Source organism: Chelonia mydas, chromosome 6 (genome assembly GCF_015237465.2).
Source record: "Chelonia mydas isolate rCheMyd1 chromosome 6, rCheMyd1.pri.v2, whole genome shotgun sequence".
NCBI lineage: Eukaryota > Metazoa > Chordata > Testudines > Cheloniidae > Chelonia > Chelonia mydas.
In genome coordinates, this window is record NC_051246.2 from 11,272,078 (window position 1) to 11,291,836 (window position 19,759).

Consider the following 19,759-nt stretch of genomic DNA (forward strand, 5'->3'; position numbering starts at 1 on the left):
TGGCTGGCAGCATGGTATTTTGGATAACATCCAAACTAATATTAATCTGGTAATGTGGCTGGCCCTTTGGGGATCAGAAGAACATTTTATATAGTGAACAGATTTATATATAACTCCTCACTTTACTGGACCTGGGTGCTGATAGGGAGCCAGAACTGGAATGCAATAAAGGGGGCCGTGTGATTTCTTTTTGCTTCTTGATAGCCAGTGTGGGGGATCAGGAGCACAATTTGGAACTGGTTGGTGAATCTAACTGCAGTGTTCACTAACAGGTCCGAGAGAATCTGCTCTCCTTTTGCAGCCTGCCCTGGCCTTGGCATTTCAGTGTGGGCTTTACTGGGCACCACGGGTCACAACATCCACTTTGTACCAGTCTGTCTGTCTCCAATTTTTCCTGATTTCCTACAGAATTTTATATAACTGGCTGAGCAGGACAATGGTTTCCTTTCACCTGCTTTAGACAATTTAGGTCCAGGACACACTTCTCTGCAAAACCTGCTCCACTCGGCTTGCTCGCGTAGTACGTCACTGCTGTGCTGTCCATTAGAAGATGTACCCTGTGGCCTTTGATCTCAGGCAGGAATGGGTTCAAAGCCCACCTGATGGTGTGTTGTTCTAGTCCATTTATGTGCAGTTTTTGTTCCCATTCCTTCCACCCAGCCCCCGATCCAGGCTCATTTTCACAGTCTCCTGGGATGGGGAGGAGCCCAACTGTCCCGCTCCACAGGCACCTCAGCCCCACACTCACCAAGAGTGTGTTTGACGTCCTCTGTGCCGTGGCCAGTCCAGGCTCCTGTCCAGGCAGTGGAAGTAGAGCCAGTCCAGGCTCCTGTCCTTTCACTTTCCTTCCACGGGAGGACTCAGGTGCCAGAAGAATTGATTTACAGCCCTGCACGGATCCCAGACCTCTTGCTACGGACAGATGCAAGGGTTTGGCTTTCAAAGCCTTCTTCAAGGGAAAGGCTTGACGCCAGCTCTGCCTGTCTTTCCAGGCCCAGGCTGTGCAGGATCGAGTGCTGCCTGGGCAAGCGGCCTTTGCCAAGAGACGGCAGACAGAGTGAGTGTGCATCAGATTTCAGGAACATGGAAGGCACGAGGAACACTTCTTGCGGCCCTGGGGACGGCTTTGTGCCTAGTACAGAGGTGAAGCTGGTCCAGCAAGAGAACTATGCTACAGTGCAGAAAAATGAATGAAATCTACAATAATAAACTAGCCAATCTTCTGACCAACAGACTTTGTACAAGGATACTCTACAACAGGCTTGGTGTGAGACTAAGCCTGGCACTGTACATCCTGCTGTCACAGCTAACCATGGCAGAGAAGGAACTGAGGGGCTCAAGGGCAGCAGACTCTTCATTTGACTTGACTCAGAGTTCACTTCTGTGAGTGGGGCTCTCGTGGCTGTCAGCCAGCTAAGGTCCCAATGCTCTGCATTGCCCAAGGCCTCATTTCCCCTCCCCCGCCCATGTGAGCGTGCACAGCCCGCCTCAAAGCACTTTCTCTGCACAGTGACTGACCCCAGCTGGCCCCGGGAACGGCCATAAAGGAGGCCAGAGTCAGCACAACTACAGTTCCTGGGAGGGGAAGGTTCCTCCCGTTTGAGGTCACGCACAGGATCCGGTTTGTCCTGGTGAGACAATCCTGGTTGTTAGGCAAAGGAAAGGTTGTTTGTTTACTGCTTTGCTCAAGGATAGCATTAAAATGGCACGGGAGAGCCTGAGCTCTCATTTCTGTCCTTTCATGGTTAGGGTTACACTGCAAAGAAACCCAGGGGAATTGTCTGGAAATTGTGCACTGCCTGGATTTCCCCGCGATCAAGGAATATAAATTGTCATTTCATGGGGAAAGGTGAATCAGAGAGTTCCAGTGCTGAGAACTATTTCAGCTCCCAGTCTGTCACACTAGTCTCTTGTTAACCCCGGTTTATGGGATTGCACACTCACCTTTTTCATCCTTTCCATCTCCTCTTCTCTCATTTTTTTCTTCTCTTTCTCCATTGCTTCTTTCATCTGTGTGAACGAAAGACAGGTGCACACGATTCAATTAGTAGCGCAGTGAGGATAAGCCTTCCTGTGAGTACATGTGAGTTGCTGAGGAGAGAGGCATCTGCCATCAACATACAGTCAGAATTGCTGCACTCTGAGTTTTTGTGGAAGTTATTATTGTGAAGTGGGATGGACCATTGAGTGAACCTGGGTTTGTAAGATGCTGCTTCCCCCGTGGTTTTACAGAGAATAAAAGAAATGACCTCCACATCCCTCCCCGTTCCCTGCTCCAAAGGGAGAGAGAAGGTGGAGGAGAAAAAAAAATAAAAACTACAGACAGCTTATCACTTAGTGTCACTTTCTCCCAGTGGGGAGTGACAAACAATCATGCATGCATTGGCGCTAAGTATTAATCAAATCAAGACTACACAAATGCCTGAAATCATCACACATATTTTACTGTTACTGTAATATCAAGGGAATGAAAGAACGATCATTCGTATATTTCTATGTGGGTAACAGTTATGCAGGTATCTGTATCAGCATCTAGTTTGACAATATGCATTAGTGTGAACATAATTTGATTATCATTAGCTTGCACAATTATTCTTGCCCCATATGTGCAATGACTGTGTGGCGCACAGTCTTTGTAACATGTGTATTATTTGTGTAATATTCAGTATTAGTTAAGGATTCAGATGCTGTTAGATTAAAATACAAACCGCATGTCATTGCTGTGAAAGTGTCCTCACATGCACACCTACCAAACCAACTATTATTACATAACAATGGCCTAGATCAACCCCTTCACTTACATGAGGCGATGGAGATCTGGACTTGGTGGATCTGGCTGCAAGGAGACAAATTCCTTCTATGTGCAGCTGACTTAGCTATTTCTTTCCTACTGGCCAGTTCTCTTCCAAGTGTCCTGTGGGTAATCGCTGAGCATGGGAAATGTCTGGATGTGGAATGGTTGTACCAATGCCATGTTAGAACAAACCTTTGGCCACATGCCCTCCCTCGGCAGCTAAGGACACCTTGCAATATTCAGGAATTCCCTCTTGTGCTTTGTCTATGAGTTCCGTCACACTGGAAAGGCCTCCCCGTTGACTGTCTGGGAGCATGAATGACAACAAATGGTTTCTCTCCCCTGTTTAAGCTATCTTGCTACCAGGCTTCCCACCCAACTACCTACCAGCTTCTTTAAGCATCTTAACTCTCCCATCAGCCTTTGCTCGGCAGGATGGGAAACTTCGGTAAAAGGGGATCTGTTCTTTGTGGCCCTCCAGAAAGGCGCTGCTGGCATATAGGCGGTGTAACCACCAGACCTGGCTTCTCAGCCCAGGGGGCATAGTAGGAACAAGGCCAGAACAATCTCTGCTCCTGTGTTTCAGGACTGGCAGATCTCAGGGGCGATTCTGGAGCCCTCTCAGGGAAGCAATTGGCCGGTAGCCTGATTCGAATCAGGATCTCTTAGCTCGAGCCCCTGAGCCGACTGCACCTGACACAGTGTAACCAGAGGGTTAGGTGGCCCTTGGGCAATCAGGACCCAAACTACGGGGAGCAGGAGGATTTTCAAAGAAGGGATGACTGGCCATGCAGCTCAGACCATGTGTGGGGAAGCCTGGTCCCAAAGGCAGCAAGTCAGATTTTCTGGTGCTGGGGTGGGTGGGGAAACAGCACTGAAAATGCCTCTGAAAGCCTGCCCCTCTGGATGCTGGGAATTTGCAGTGGGTAAAAGGGAACTCTTGCCAGGTGCAAAGGTCATGTGACCCCAAGAAGCTCTATGGTAGGTGTCTAGCTCAAACAAAACATCTCCATCCATTATCCTTTCATTCTCTCCTTATCTTATGAGGGGTCTGTGCGTCCCTGTAGCATCCCCTAGGAATGCATTTTCACAGCTACTTCAGAACTCTGAGTGTTCCTCTCAGGTCAGCAATGTGCTTAGTTGGTGTTAGCTAATATCTAGTGTGTTGCTATTTTGCCACGGCCAGGCCTACTCTGGTTCACAGCCTTTGGTTCATACCGTTAGTTATGGCTAGGGCTCCAGCAAGGCCGATATCAGCCATGAGAAAGTAATTTCAGGCCTGCCAATATGGTCGAACGTCTGTTGGAAGCTGACTCCTTTGGTCCCACTCTCTTAGGCAGGAATGAGTCCGTTTCTGGTAAGTCTCTTCTTTGAGCGTTTCATCTCTAATTTGCTGAAGTCAGCTGTCCAATGCTGGAATCGCTGCCAGAGCATAGTCAATGTACACTTTAACATCTTTCTCTAAAGCCTTTTCTTCTTTCCTGGGGAGGCTTGAGAATAATATCTTAACCAACTGGTTACAAAGTGAGCACAGATCAACCCTCCTGGGTCTTTAGGACACTGAAAATCAATCAGGTTCTTGAAAAGAATTTTATTTAAAACAAAAGTAAAAGAATCACCTCTGTAAAATCAGGATGGAAGGTAAATTTACAGGGTAATAAAAAGATTTAAAAACACAGAGGAATTCCCCTCTAGGTCTAACTTTAAAGTTACAAAAAAACAGGAATTAACCTCCCTCCAGCATAGGGAAAATTCACAAGCTAAAAGAAAAGATAATCTCATGCCTTCCCTGGCTTTCCTTACTAGTTTTGTAATATTAGAGACTCGTTTCAGGATTGTTTGGAAGAGATGGATTTCCCTGACCTGGTGCCTCTCTGCCTCCGAGAGAATACATAAACAAAGAGCACAAACAAAGCCTTCCCCCCAGATTTGAAAGTATCTTCTTTCCCCATTGGTCCTTTTGGTGAGGTTCCAACCAGGTTATTTGGGCTTCTTAACCCCTTACAGGTAAAGGAGGAATTTTAGGCTACCCTTAGCTGTATGGTTATGATGCATGCCCAGGAATCTTCTTACAGCAGAAATTTCTTGAGGCTCGGGTATGGTGAGTAATACCTTCAGTTTGTCTGAATTCAGCCAAAATCCCTATTTGCTAATTCTGTGTTCTACAAATTTTATCTTCTCCTTTCCAAATTCATGTTTCTCCTTCAAGGCAAGGTTGGCTTGTTGGCATGCAGTCACTCATCGTGTTCATTTTTCTCTCTGCCATACGCCAGCACGTCATCTGCATGGCAAAGGATGCCAGGCAAATCTGACAGGATCTGAGAGATTCTCTCTTGGAAATATCCTGATTCTGAAGATGTGCTGAGTGGAAGACGAATGAAACACTACCTTCCAAATGGAGTGATGAATGTAGTTAATGGTACAGATTCTTTAGCAAGTTACATGCCAGGAGCCTGCTGTGGCATGTAACTTTGAGAAGATTTTGGCCTCTGATAATTGAACTAATGCCTTGTCAACTGCAGGAAGCAGGTGTCTTTCTCTACACATAGTTTTAAGGTGTGTAAGGTTCACACAAATGCAGATTTTGCCATCCCCGCACACCAGTCTCTGAGTTCTTCTATCTGGGCAATAACAGCTTTCCTAGCCCAGTGAAAGTGTGTCAGGCAATTGGGACTTGGGCAGTCTGGCCTAATGGTCGGAGCAGGTGTCAGGCCTAGCAGTCAGAGCCAGAAGCAATAGTCTGAAGCCAGAGCCAAGAGTCAGAGCTGGAGGCTAGAACCAGAGACCAGAGTCAGAATCACCTGGAGCAAGCGGGGTAGCAGCAAGGTCAGGACTCAGGCAGGGACAGGGCTGAGGCAAGGGAGGGGCAGCAGGAACAAAGCAACAGAGGAGCAATCACAGTGGTGGGCATGAGCATTGCATGGCCAGCGAGCTGCTGTCCGCTTAAAAGCCAGTCTGCTGTCCCCTGCAGCCAATCAGGCAGCCTGCCACAGGCCAGCTGTACTCATGGGTTGCCCAGAGACTAGCTTAGCTGCAGTCTCTGATTCCTGACAGATGCGTTCCTATATAGTTTGCTTTCTGCCATTAATGCATTGCAGCTTGTCTGCTAGGTGTAGTCCTTGTATTGCTGGTAACCCCCCTAGGGGAACTGTCATTTCTTGTGTTACATCTACCATTTGTTGACGAGTTTCCCATCTTTTCTCCAGTTTCCCAAGGAACTGGCCACAAACATGCAATGCAGCGTTACTAGCCCCACAAAGAATCTTGTTTGGCCTTTGCAGATCTCCATCCCGGGATCAATCACAGTCTTCCTTTTGGAATTGCAGAGACTGCTTCCCCAGTCTCAATTTTCAATTTAAATTTTTGACCATTGAGATTCATATTTGTCTGCCAAGGTGTTGTCTGTTCTACTGAGAATATAGTCCCTAGAAGTATGTACTAATTGTCATCTAATGATTACATTCCCTCTTGGAGTGTTTCCACTCCTCTTGGTGATCTGCTCTTGTAAAATACCCTATTTTGTGGCATCTCCTATATTGTCTCTCTTTTGTTGCCAGCTGTGGCTTGGTATCTTGCCACATCTTCCACTGCTTTTCCAAGTTCCCTCCTATTAAAGTTCTTTGGTCTCCCAGTCCCTAGTTATGAGCTGTTCTTACATTGTAAATTTGATCCCGCTGACCCTTTCACAGTTGGGTCTTTTCTCTTTACTGTGTTAATATTGCCTGATGCACTCTCCCCTATGCTGCTAGCACGTAAATCACTGTTCGGATATAGATATTCAGGCCTGTCTGTAAAGGCCTGTACTCTAAGAATGTAGGTATCTGTTTATCATTTAGCTAGTAATAGAGGTATACAAGAAAGAATCTGTGTAAGGGCCTTCTCTCACTGTGACAGTCTGAGGGTATGTTTACACTACGAAATTAGGTTGAATTTATAGAAGTCGGTTTTCTAGAAATCGGTTTTATATATTCGAGTGTGTGTGTCCCCACAGAAAATGCTCTAAGTGCATTAAGTGCATTAACTCGGCAGAGTGCTTCCACCGTACCGAGGCAAGCGTCGACTTCCGGAGCGTTGCACTGTGGGTAGCTATCCCACAGTTCCCGCAGTCTCCTCTGCCCATTGGAATTCTGGGTTGAGATCCCAATGCCTGATGGGGTAAAAAACATTGTCGCGGGTGGTTCTGGGTACATATCGTCAGGCCCCCGTTCCCTCCCTCCCTCCATGAAAGCAAGGGCAGACAATCGTTTCGCACCTTTTTTCCTGAGTTACCTGTGCAGACGCCATACCACGGCAAGCATGGAGCCCACTCAGGTAACCGTCACCGTATGTCTCCTGGGTGCTGGCAGACGTGGTACTGCATTGCTACACAGCAGCAGCAACCCATTGCCTTGTGGCAGCAGACGGTGCAATAGGACTGGTAGCCTTCATCATCATGTCCGAGGTGCTCTTGGTCGCCTCTGTGATGTCGATCAGGAGCGCCTGGGCAGACATGGGCGCAGGGACTAAATTTGGAGTGACTTGACCAGGTCATTCTCTTTAGTCCTGCAGTCAGTCCTATTGAACCATCTTATGGTGAGCAGGCAGGTGATATGGATGGCTAGCAGTCCTATTGCATCATCTCCTGCCGGGCAGCCATGAGATGTGGATGGCTAGCAGTCCTATTGTACCATCTTCTGCCGAGCAGCCATGAGATGTGGATGGCTTGCAGTCCTTCTGCACTGTCTGCTGCCAGCCAAAGATGTAAAAGATAGATGGAGTAGATCAAAACAAGAAATAGACCAGATTTGTTTTGTACTCATTTGCAAACCCCCACCCCCCGTCTAGGGGACTCATTCCTCTAGGTCACACTGCAGTCACTCACAGAGAAGGTGCAGCAAGGTAAATCTAGCCATGTATCAATCAGAGGCCAGACTAACCTCCTTGTTCCAATAAGAACAATAACTTAGATGCACCATTTCTTATTGGAACCCTCCGTGAAGTCCCGCCTGAAATACTCCTTGATGTAAAGCCACCCCTTTGTTGATTTTAACTCCCTGTAAGCCAACCCTGTAAGCCATGTCGTCAGTCGCCCCTCCCTGCGTCAGAGCAACGGCAAACAATCGTGCATCTGAGTTGAGAGTGCTTTCCAGAGCAGTCACAATGGAGCACTCTGGGATAGCTCCCGGAGGCCAATACCGTCGAATTGTGTCCACAGTACCCCAAATTCGACCCGACAAGGCCGATTTAAGCGCTAATCCACTTGTCAGGGGTGGAGTAAGGAAATCGATTTTAAGAGCCCTTTAAGTCGAAATAAAGGGCTTCATCGTGTGGACGGGTGCAGGTTTACATCGATTTAACGCTGCTAAATTCGACCTAAAGTGTAGACCCAGTGTAGACCTAAAATTCGACCCAGTGTAGACCAGGGCTCAGGCCCTGTTCTTAGGCTAAGGCCTTTGGCTAAGCAGCAGAGGCAGCCATATGCTGGGAAGCGACCGGTCACCTCCTCACATTCCAAACTAGTCAGTCTGGGGCTGTTAGGAAGGTGATCCGATCTATCACCTCCAGAGAAAGGAAAGAGCCTAGAAGATGTAAAAGGAAATTTAGGTTGATAGGTTTCTGTCTGGTAAGAACTCACTTATCAATTGACACAGCTGGGAAACCCTTATGTCTTTATAGACGTCGTTGTTAAATCCTCACTTCTGTATTGTTTTGTCATTATAGTTCCCACTTTGCTATTATTTATTGGCATGGTCTTTGTCTGGTTCTGTGATTGTTTCTGTCTGCTGTATAATTAATTTTGCTGGGTGTAAACTAATTAAGGTGGTGGGATATAATTGGTTAGCTAATCATGTTACAATACGTTAGGATTGGTTAGTTAAATTTCAGTAGAATGATTGGTTAAGGTATACCTAAGAATATTACTGTATAAATTAGGGGCAAACAGGAAGTAAGTTGGGATTCGAAAATAAGGAAAAAGGAACTTGGATTTAAGCTTGCTGGAAGTTCACCCCAATAAACATCAAATTGTTTGCACCTTCAGACTTTGGGTATTGTTGCTCTCTGTTCATGCGAGAAGGACCAGAGAAGTGGGAGAGTGAAGGAATAAGCTCTCTAACAATCACATTGTTATTTTTATATGGTTTCTTGCAGTCTCACTTTTGCCTGTGTGCGATCAGGTTGAACTGAAGCTGGGCTGGTAAACTGGTGCCTCTTATGGCAACAACTATCCTGTCTCTTATTAGTTCTATTTTCTAAATGTTCCGTGTTTGCAATGTTCAGCAAGACTATGACCTGCAGTAATAGGAGTCTCAGCTGTGTTCCTTGTTCCTGGCACCTCTTATTAAATTTGGCCCTTTTATATATAATATTCTGGCTGCCTTTCACATGGGCATCAAAAGCCTTTTTCACTTTGGTGTATTGTTTTTATTTTCCTCATCCGTGAGGGGTGGGGCACATGGGATCGCAGCAGCAGGTGCACCATGCTAACACAAGGGCATTTATTACCTGCAATTCTTGTGTTGTTTCTATTACATCAGAGCCACCCCGAATCACTCAAATCTCTGGATCCAGCAAGGCCAGCTGCCTGAGGCCTTTTCTACACTAGCGGATGTAAAGCGCCGGGAGTAAAAGCGCCCCTCAGAGACAGGAGTAGGCAGAGCACTGATGTGTGTTCACACTGTCAGCTGCCAGTGCAACGGCATGGCCACACTTGTGACACTTGCAGCGGCATTCAGAGAGGTGCACTCTGGGCAGCTATCCCACAAAGCACCTCTTCCCCTTCTGCCGCTGAGGCTTGTGGGAAGGGGGGGAGGGGGGCACTGGGCATCCTGGGTCCTGTCCCAATTCCCCATCATGCATCGCGTCATGTCCCAGCAGTCCATTCGCATCCTTCCACATTTGGTGCCATCTTTCAACTGTTTTTGTACTGCATGCTCTGTCTTCCCTTTCAGTCTGCGGGAATGGATCCCGAACTGTTGAGGAATATGTTAATGGGTCTCGCCAGCATGTCATGAATGGCAGTCGAGTTACTCCTTAAACTACAAAGTGAGGATGAGGAGTCCGGTGATGATGTCGAAATGCATAGTAGAGATGACACGAGATTGCTTGTGGCAGTAATGGAGGTGCTGACCTCAGTGGAACGCCGCTTTTGGGCTCGGGAAACAAGCACTGAGTGGCGGGATCACATCATCATGCACGTCTGGGATGACAAGCAGTAGCTGCAGAACTTTTGGATGAGGAAAATGAACTTTCATGGGACTTGTGTGCTGAGCTCGCCCCCACCCTGCGACGCAAGGACATGAGAATGAGAGCTGCCCTGATGGTGGAGAAGTCCGTGGCGATCGCAGTGTGAAACCTGGCTACTTCAGACAGCTACTGATCGGTCACTAACCACTTCAGAGTGGGCAAGTCACCCATTGGACTCGTGTTGATGCAAGTGTACAGGGCCATTAATCGCATTCTGCTCAGAAAAAAGGTGACTCTGGGCAATATGCGTGACATTTTGGATGGCTTTGCAGAGATGGGTTTCCCTCACTGTGGAGGGGCGATAGATGGCATGCATATTCCAATTTTGGCACCAGACCACCTAGACTCCGTGTACATTAGTCGGAACGGGAAGATGGAAGAGATTCCAGAAGACTGGAAAAGGGCACTTATAGTGCCCATCTATAAGAAGGGAAATAAGGACAACCCAGGGAATTACAGGCCAGTCAGCTTAACTTCTGTACCAGGAAAAATAATGGAGCAAATAATTAAGGGATCATTTTGCAAATATCTAGAAGATAATAAGGTGATAAGTAATAGTCAGCATGGATTTGTCAAAAACAAATCATGTCAAACCTACCTGATATGAGTCAACAGTGTGCCCTTGTTGCCAAGAAGGCCAATGGCATTTTGGGATGTATAAGTAGGGGCATTGCCAGCAGATCGAGGGACGTGATCGTTCCCCTCTATTCGACATTGGTGAGGCCTCATCTAGAGTACTGTGTCCAGTTTTGGGCCCCACACTACAAGAAGGATGTGGAAAAATTGGAAAGAGTCCAGCGGAGGGCAACAAAAATGATTAGGGGACTGGAACACATGAAAGGGGGTTCCAAAGAGGATGGATCTAGACTGTTCTCAGTGGTAGCAGATGACAGAACAAGGAGTAATGGTCTCAAGTTGCAGTGGGGGAGGTTTAGGTTGGATATTAGGAAAAACTTTTTCACTAGGAGGGTGGTGAAACACTGGAATGTGTTACCTAGGGAGGTGGTGGAATCCCCTTCCTTAGAAGTTTTTAAGGTCACACTTGACAAAGCCCTGGCTGGGATGATTTAGTTGGGGATTGGTCCTGCTTTGAGCAGGGGGTTCGACTAGATGACCTCCTGAGGTCCCTTCCAACCCTGATATTCTATGATTCTATGACCTTCTCATTAACAAACTAGGGAAATACAACCTGGATGGAGCTACTATAAGGTGGGTGCATAACTGATTGGATACCCATTCCCAGAGAGTAGTTATCAATGGTTCGTTGTCAGGCTGGAAGGGCATAACGAGTGGGGTTCCGCAGGGATCAGTTCTGGGTCCGGTTCTTCTCACTGCCTTCATCAATGATTTAGATAATGACATAGAGAGTACCCTTATAAAGTTTGCGGATGATACCAAGCTGGGAGGGGTTGCAAGTGCCTTGGAGGATAGGATGAAAATTCAAAATGATCTGGACAAACTGGAGAAATGGTCTGAGGAATAGAGGATGAAATTCAATAAGGACAAATGCAACGTACTCCACTTAGGAAGGAACAATCAGTTACACACATACAAAATGGGAAATGATTGCCTAGGAAGGAGTACTGCGGAAAGGGATCTACGGGTCATAGTGGACCACAAGCTAAATATGAGTCAACAGTGTAACGCTATTGCAAAAAGAAGCAAACATCATTCTGGGATGTATTAGCAGGAGTGTTGTAAGCAAGACACGAGAAGTAATTCTCTCACTCTACTCCACGCTGATGAGGCCTCAACTGGAGTATTGTGTCCAGTTCTGGGCGCCACGTTGCAGGAAGGATGTGGACAAATTGGAGAAAATCCAGCGAAGAGCAACAAAAATGATTAAAGGTCTAGAAAACATGACCTATGAGGAAAGATTGTAAGAACTGGGTTTGTTTAGTCTTGGGAAGAGAAGACTGAGAGGGGACATGATAACACTCTTCAAGTACCTGAAAGATTGTTACAAGGAGGAAGGAGAAACATTATTGTCCTTAACCTCTGATGCTAGGACAAGAAGCAATGGGCTTAAATTGCAGCAAGGGAGGTTTAGGTTGGACATTAGGAAAAACTTCCTAACTGTCAGGGTGGTTAAGCACTGGAATAAATTGCCTAGGGAGGTTGTGGAATCTCCATCATTGGATATATTTAAGGGCAGGTTAGACAAACACCTGTCAGGGATGGTCTAGATGGTGCTCGGTCCTGCCATGAGTGCAGCTGACTGGACTAGATGACCTCTCGAGGTCCCTTCCAGTCCTATGATTCTGTGATTTCTCGATGGTTCTCAAGGCGCTTATGGATCACTGTGGGTGTTTCATGGACTTTAACGCAGGCTGGTCCGGACAGGTGCATGACATACGCATCTTTTGCAACACAGGCCTGTTCAGGAACCTGCAAACCGGGACTTTCTTCCTGGACCAGAAGGTCACTGTAGGGGAAGTGTAAATGCCCATTGTGATCCTGGGAGACCCTGCCTACCCCTTAATGACATGGCTTATGAAACCATACATGGGGCACCTTGACAGCAGCAAGGAGCGGTTCAACAACAGGTTGAGTCGGTGCAGAATGACTGCAGAGTGTGATTTTGGCTTTTTAAAGGCCCGCTGGTGATGTCTGTATGGGAAGCTGGACCTGGCCAATGACAACATCCCTTCAGTTATAGCCGCATGATGTAGCCTCCATAATATTTGTGAAGGGAAGGGTGAAAGCTTCACTCAGGCATGCACTGCTGAGACTCAGCGCCTGGAGTCTGAATTTGAACAGCCAGAGACCAGGGCTAGTAGAGGGGCCCAGCGTGGGGCCGTAAGGATTGAGGCAGCAATTCAATGCTGAAAGCCAGTAATGTCTGGTGCTCTGCATGGGAGTGCAGTGGTTCCAGTGCTAGTAGGCGTCTGTGTTTGCTACGTATGATGCACTGACTAGCAGTGCCATTGTGTCCTGGGCTATGCTTGCTTTCACTTAATGCAATAAAGAATGCTTTGAAACCAAAGAAATTCATTTATTCAAAGTTACAAAAAACAATTTGCAGAGACACACACGGGATGGCACATCTGCACAGTGTGGCGGAAGGGAGGAGGGAGGTGGGGGGGCAGAACCTTACAGATTGGCATATGTCCAGGTATCATATGCAGCCTTGCCGTCTGCACAGCCATGCAACAGGTGTTGCACTTCATCCAGGCTAAACTGCATGGGGATGGGGGTTGAGTGCACTGGGTAATGGTTAGAGTTTGCAGGGCTGGACGGTGAAGTTGCAGGTGTTGAAGGCAGCTGGTGGTAATAAGGAGCAGGATGTTGGCAACACTGTGTTGGCGGTGACATGGGGCGCAAAGGAAAGAGTTTGGGGACAAGGGCTGAGGGGGCGGGGATTTGCTCTGTATGCAGTGCTACTAGCGCCTGCATCGAGTCTACTTGGCGCTCCATAATGCTTAGGAGCCTCTCCGTGGTTTCTTGCTGGCGCTCCATGTTCTCCTTCTGGACCCTCCTTTTGCTCTCCCACCACTCCTGTACTTTTTGATTTTCAGCAGAGGTCTGCTGCGTAACTTCATGCAGAAGGTCCTCCTTGCTTTTTTGTGGCTGCTTCCTGAGTCTGCGCAGCCATTCGGCTGGTGATAACAAGGAAAGCTGGGATCTTAAGGTTGCATTGTAAAGCCAAAATGCAACATTTTACAGAGGCACCATTGTTAACACTAGACAGAGCAATGATTCGGTAGAGTTCTCACATCTAGCACAAACTGCCCATCCCAAGGCGAGCACACATAACCCACAAGACCCCTGAAATGGTGAGTAACCACAGGGGCAGGAGGGACTGATTGTTTCAGGGACGTACTGTCCTCTGGGGTCCTGTGTCTTGGGGAGAGCCAACAGTGGCAGGGGGCCCTATACTCCACATTGTCCCCCATTTTCCACAGGCTGGGTTCGTCCTGGAAGATATCTCGCTGCTGAGGGTGACCTGGGAAGCAAGGGAGGGTCTTCTGCAAACTGTGGCTTCCGCCCTGACCCTTATGCCGCTTGCCTGTGTGCAGCAATGGTTCCCCCCGCTCACGGCACAGTGGCATGGGTATGTTACCCTGACTGGGACAAGGAGCACAGTAGCTCTGCCAAGGAACTTGCGTAAGCGGATTTCCCAGCTTCTGCATGAGACCTTCAATGAGATCACAGAGGCTGATTACTGCGATGCGAGAGACACCATCAATGCCCTATTCTGTGTCTAGGCATGCACCCAGCCAAGCCTTCTTTCTGCAACCCTCCCCGCCCCAACAACCTGCCCCCAACAACTCCCTTCCCAAAATCAAAGACGCTTACCGGGCGCCTCCTCTGCTGTTTGTTCTTCTCCAAGCACCAGCTGCTGTGACTGGCAACCTTCCTCCGGGCTTGAAAACAGCTCCTGGCTGCATGCATCTATGGATGCTGGGTCATCCTCTGGCTCCCCTAACCCCTCCTCCCCCCAGCCGCTCCTCAGCACACTTGTTACTGATTTCCTCCTGCTGGCTGGTTACACTGCGGGCTGGCACGGCCTCTGAAATGTCCATGGTGCTCTTCAGAGTGGAGGCGGGGTTGCCCCCAAGTATCAGGTCCAGCTCTTTGCAGAACTGGCAGGTTGGGGGCGCAGCACCGGAGTGGTGGTTTGCCTCCTGCACCTTGTGGTAGGTGTTCCGCAGCTCCTTCACTTTAACCCTGCACTGCACTGGGTCCCGGTCACGGCCCCTTTCCATCATGGCCCTTGATGTCTGATTGTAGGTATCAAAATTCCTCCTGCTGCTGCACAGCTGGGACTGGACAGCCTCCTCTCCCCCAACGCTGATGAGGTCCAGCAGCTCGGCATTGCTCCAAGCAGGGGATCACCTGGCGCGTGGAGCTGGCATGATCACCTGGAAAGATGGGCTGAGAGCACTACACGCCTTGCTGAGCAAACAGGAAGGGGAATTTCAAATTTCCCAGAGAATGTAAAGGGCAGGTCTCACGGTTGGTCACCTGAGGGCAGGGCAGTCGTGTTCAAACTGATCACCAGAGTGGCTAGACCAGGCATTGTGAGACACGTCCCGAAGCTGATCGGAGCGCAGTAATAGACCAGGGCATCCACACTGGCACCACGGCGCTTCAGCCCGGATGCAGAAAGCTCTGTGCCTCTCATGGAGTTGGATTACCGGGAGCACTTTGACCGCGGAGTCCGGGTGCACGAAGTACCTTGCCAGAGTGGACACCTCGGGAGTTATAGCGCCAGGGGCTGATTTAATGCGCTCCAACTAGCAAGCGTAGACAAGGCCTGAGTTGCCGAAATCAAACTTCCATAGCAGAGAAATTGCACTATGGGCTCCATTGCAGCACCGAGACCGGGCTCTGCCTCATTCCTGCTGCAGCTTTCACAGGGCTCCTCCCTGACATTCCACTTTCCCCAGGCACTCACTGCTTTGGTCGTCTGGGGATCTCTTTTGTTTCCTTTACTGCATCCTTAGAGAGAGGGATTCACTCCCTTCTGAGACCATGTAGTACAAGGACATTAAACACACAGAGCCATGCCTTCAGGAGCAGAGAGAGCTCCCTGACCGGGAAGTCCCTCCCTCTACTAAACTCCCCCTGCAACACATCCTGGTCTTCTCTTGTAACTGTGGAGGACCAGGAACTCTCTAAGCACTCCAGGGTCTCGTACTACATAAGCATCAGATGCAGGTGTCAAACCAAAGCCCTTTGCTTCACAGGCTGTGGGCTTGTCTACATGAGAAGTTATACAGCATAAGGTAAAGTGTGAATTTTTAGTGTTAACGTTATACTGGTTGTGATGGGGTACCAACCCTCTACTGGGCCAACGGTGGTGGCCCTGTCTGACGGGCAGGGCCCCCTGTGAGATCAGTATAACTCGAGTAATATCTCAGACAAAATTTTAACTGAGAACCTCACAGTGCTCTTCAGGCAAGTCAGGGAGCCCCTCTGTGTCCAGTTTTCCATCTGTGAAATTTCATCCCTAAAGGTGAAAGATTCAGAAAATTCTGAGTGACCAAAAGACAAAGGAGTATAGTGGAAACACTCAGGCTCCCTAAGGATACCTGTCTCTACAGCTCCATCTCCAATACTTTGCCTTTTTCCAGCACCTTCCACAGGGATTTCAAAACACTTCAGAAATATTAAAGAATTATTAATCATGTCAGATGAAAATTGCAAAATACCTCCAAAGGTGAACCAAGTCCATATTCAGTGTTCTTAATGACGTTTGCAAATACCTAGAAAGCAAACAATGACAGAAGATGAGACTCAAGTCTTTGTGGGTGATGCACTGAAGCCCTCCAACAGTCTCCCACAAGGAAACACAGCAGGAATTGCACTTTGCAGAACTGAGAGCAACCTTGATTCTGTTGGCACGTAATAGCTCTCCCCCTTCTCCTAGGATCTAGTATATCCCCCGTTATCTTGTATCTAAGCACAAACCTGACAGTAGAGTCTGAACCTTTAGTTCTGAAACCATGAGCCTCTCGACTACTTGAGCTAAAGGACCAGTCTGTTAGCAGAAGCTGTAGCAGACTCATGCACCACCTGTGTGGCCCAGCCACTGCGGGAGACAAAGGGTGACTCTCCCAGGCTACGTCTACACTACGAGCTAGGAGTGTGATTTTCCTGCTCGTGTGCACATACGTGTGCTGGTTCTCGTGGAGATAGCGTGAGTATAAACAGCAGTGTAGCCGCAGCAGCACGGACAGCAGCAGTGAAGGCCCAGTTCAGTTATGCTGAGTATAAACCTGTCTGAAACCGCTGGGTACGTACTCAGTACAGCTCATCCATTCCTCTGCCGCTGCTGTCCATGCTGCCATGGCTACACGGCTATTTATACTCACCATAGCTTGAGGAGAACCAGCACATGTGACCGTGAGCAGAGGAATCCCATCCCTACCTCATAATGCAGGCATAGCCCTAGTGATGGTACATGGACATGGATAAATGTATGTGTGTGGGGGGAGACACTGATGTATTCATCATACCATATCTCTCTGCTATGCTGTGGCTCAGGCAATTATTACTGTGCATTGTAACATGGGGCCTTTCAAATCCCCATGAGGTTCAGGTCAGGCTGTCTGGGCTGTCCGTTTTTCATGCACATTGGCTGGTGAGGAAACGAACCTCACAGGCAATCATCTCCTGTTAGAGTAGTAAGTGGAGAAATAGGCTCAGAGTTCACATGAGAGTTCTGACCAGACACTCGGTTACAGAGGCCTGTGCTGGCAAATGGTTAGACTGGAGGGAATCAGAGAAGTCACTGTGAGAATGGGGTTCATTTTCTATCTGCAAGTTTTACTTCACCTCTCTCTGCTGCGCTGGGGCATTTTTCTCTGTGCAGTTTGTGTGCTGGGACATTCTGAAGAGATCGATTCTTTTCCCAGCAGGTGCAGGAGGCTTTGTGGGGCAAGTGTGACCACACTAACACACACTGTGTGTACTATAGATTAGTATCATTCCTTCGTGTCCTACTTCTCATGTGGGGAAGGGAGGACATTCCTGCTGCAACCACACACTATCGCACCACTGTCAGCACCAGAGCCTGTACCCAGCCCTGTCTCCCAAGCTCAGAACCTGCCCAGTCCTGCCTCTGGCCACCAGAGCCCTCCGTCATCCTCAGAGGTAGCAGGAGCAGAGCCCATATCCTCAAAGCCCCCGCCCACTGGCATCTGCAGAAATTATTCCTTTTGCTATTGACTGGGGGATCAATGGCCCAAGTGCCTCCCGAGGGCATCCTCCCTGGCAGGAGAGCACTTAAAGGAAGGCCCTGATAGCGTCTGCTCTGCTGCATCTGGTGGACTGGTGCCCCAAGCATCACCTGCTGGCATTGCTTTAGGGAAGGACACCTGTTACTTGGGGCACTGATGGGGAATTAGTAGCACCCGGCTTGCTGAGATAGGATTTGTCATATGGATGTGATCAGAGAGTCGTGGGAGGCCAGAGGGACAGTGATTAAGGGGGCCCTTTGTTATGGAAAGGAATTTCCAGGATGAGCCCTAAGCTGCTCTGAAAGAAAAGCAACTTCTCAGCTCCTCATTCTGTGACCTCACATCCAAGAGGATCAGAGAAAGTGAGTTTCATTTTAATACCTCACTCTTACCTTTATTTTCTCTGCCAAACTTGCACATGTTAGTCCGGATTTCACAGAAACTGCAGCTGAGTCCACAACACGTTTAACATAAACTTCCATGCTTTTCTTAAATTCTAGACCCATCTCTGTAGGGAAAAGATGGATTGTAATGGATCGTTCTAAGACAAGAGTCATGATGACTCTGACGGAAAGAACAGCATCAGCCCTATTTAAACAGATGGACAAACTCACTAGGAAATTTGAGCCATTGCTCTGTCAGTACCACTGATGTTACTGTGAATGTTCTAGGACTTGCAAAGCAGGTAAATAGTATAGAAATTCAATATGCATCTGATACTAAATTGGAAGGAGATACATACCCCAGGGAGGACAAAGTAATAACGCAAAGGGACTGAGAGAGGTTAGACACATGGACAGACATATGAAAATGAGTTTCAATTTAAAAAACAACAACTAATATATCTAATGAAAAATAATCCAACAGACAACTTGGATACACATCATATTGTAAGTACATTAACTCCAGTGAAGTTTACGCTATAATTACAGCATAGTTACAGTATGGTTCTAATTTTTGTTACTTGTAATTACCACTAATTTATATAATCGGAGACTTGTGGGAGGCATGGGAATGGTCTTCCTGGGAATACCTCATTACCACTCCGCTACCAGCTCTGCCCTCATCCTGGACTCTGCATTCCCCAGTAGGGCGGGAGAAGCCATGGGGAGGAGGGAAGGTGGTAGCTGATGGTTTTGAGGAGCATGTCTGCCAGATGGAGGCAGAAAGGGGGAGAGGAAGGGAGCGCCAGAATTCCTATTTCCCTTTGAGAGCTAATGTGAACAGCTCCATTCAACTCACTGGGTGTTCCCATTCCCCCTCACCCCACAATCTGAGCAGTCGTGTGCCTGTGCCATGCCCCGAGCATGCCTGTTCTCAACTCCCATCCCAGTCTCAGCAGGGTGTGCTTGTGCCATGCACCGAGCATGCCCATTCTCTGTGTAATGACAGTAGGAATTTGGAGTAGGAACTTGTGGCACTTTATACCTTAGGGGAGTGCCCTGTAACCCCCATATTTCTCCTTTTTTATATGATTGTGATAATACATGTAAAGCATGCCTTGTGACGTATGGGGAAAGGTTATGATTTGCTGAAAGTCATTTTTCTATCTAAACCTGTGTATCTTCAGTGCATGTGAGTTATGAGATTGTGGTGTATGGCTGTCACTAAAACGTGCTGTAAGTGGGGGAATTAGCCAGATATTAGCTCCCGACAGACAAGAGCAAGGAGAGTAGCCAATGCCCAGTTGGAGCGTGAAACAGCCCATCAACATGCATTGTAGCTCCGTTGCTGGACAATATGACATGACTCACCTGCATATGGCCACACCAAGGGAATTGCTCACCCTTGCCTAGAGACTCAGCTATGCCCCCAGACTTGCCTGGACTTGTGCTCCCCAAGCACATGGACTTAGGGTATTAAAACCATGCTTTGCCTTTTTCCTTCACCCACCATGCTGCAAGCAACAAGGTCACTCTGATGACTCCAGCAGAGGGGACTGGAAAGGTCTAAGGGACAAACCAGTACATTAAGGACTGTAATATCCAGTGGGGTGAGAAAAAGCTGCTTATTCTAGTTGTTGCCCAGTCTAATCGGGTTGAGAGATTAGACC

The 19,759-nt window shown here is 48.0% G+C and overlaps 1 protein-coding gene across 1 annotated transcript in view; it reads right to left on the bottom strand.

Annotated features, from left to right (window-relative positions):
* Positions 1 to 19,759, bottom strand: part of LOC114018353 (ninein) — a 107,798-nt gene that overhangs the window by 19,405 nt on the left and 68,634 nt on the right. Inside the window, exons 7-9 of the mRNA XM_043548404.1 lie at positions 18,099 to 18,214; positions 16,177 to 16,230; positions 1,945 to 2,010 (exon numbers count right to left, since the gene is read on the bottom strand). Of these exons, the coding sequence (XP_043404339.1) occupies positions 1,945 to 2,010; positions 16,177 to 16,230; positions 18,099 to 18,214 (236 nt within the window). The remainder of the gene's footprint in view (positions 1 to 1,944; positions 2,011 to 16,176; positions 16,231 to 18,098; positions 18,215 to 19,759) is intronic.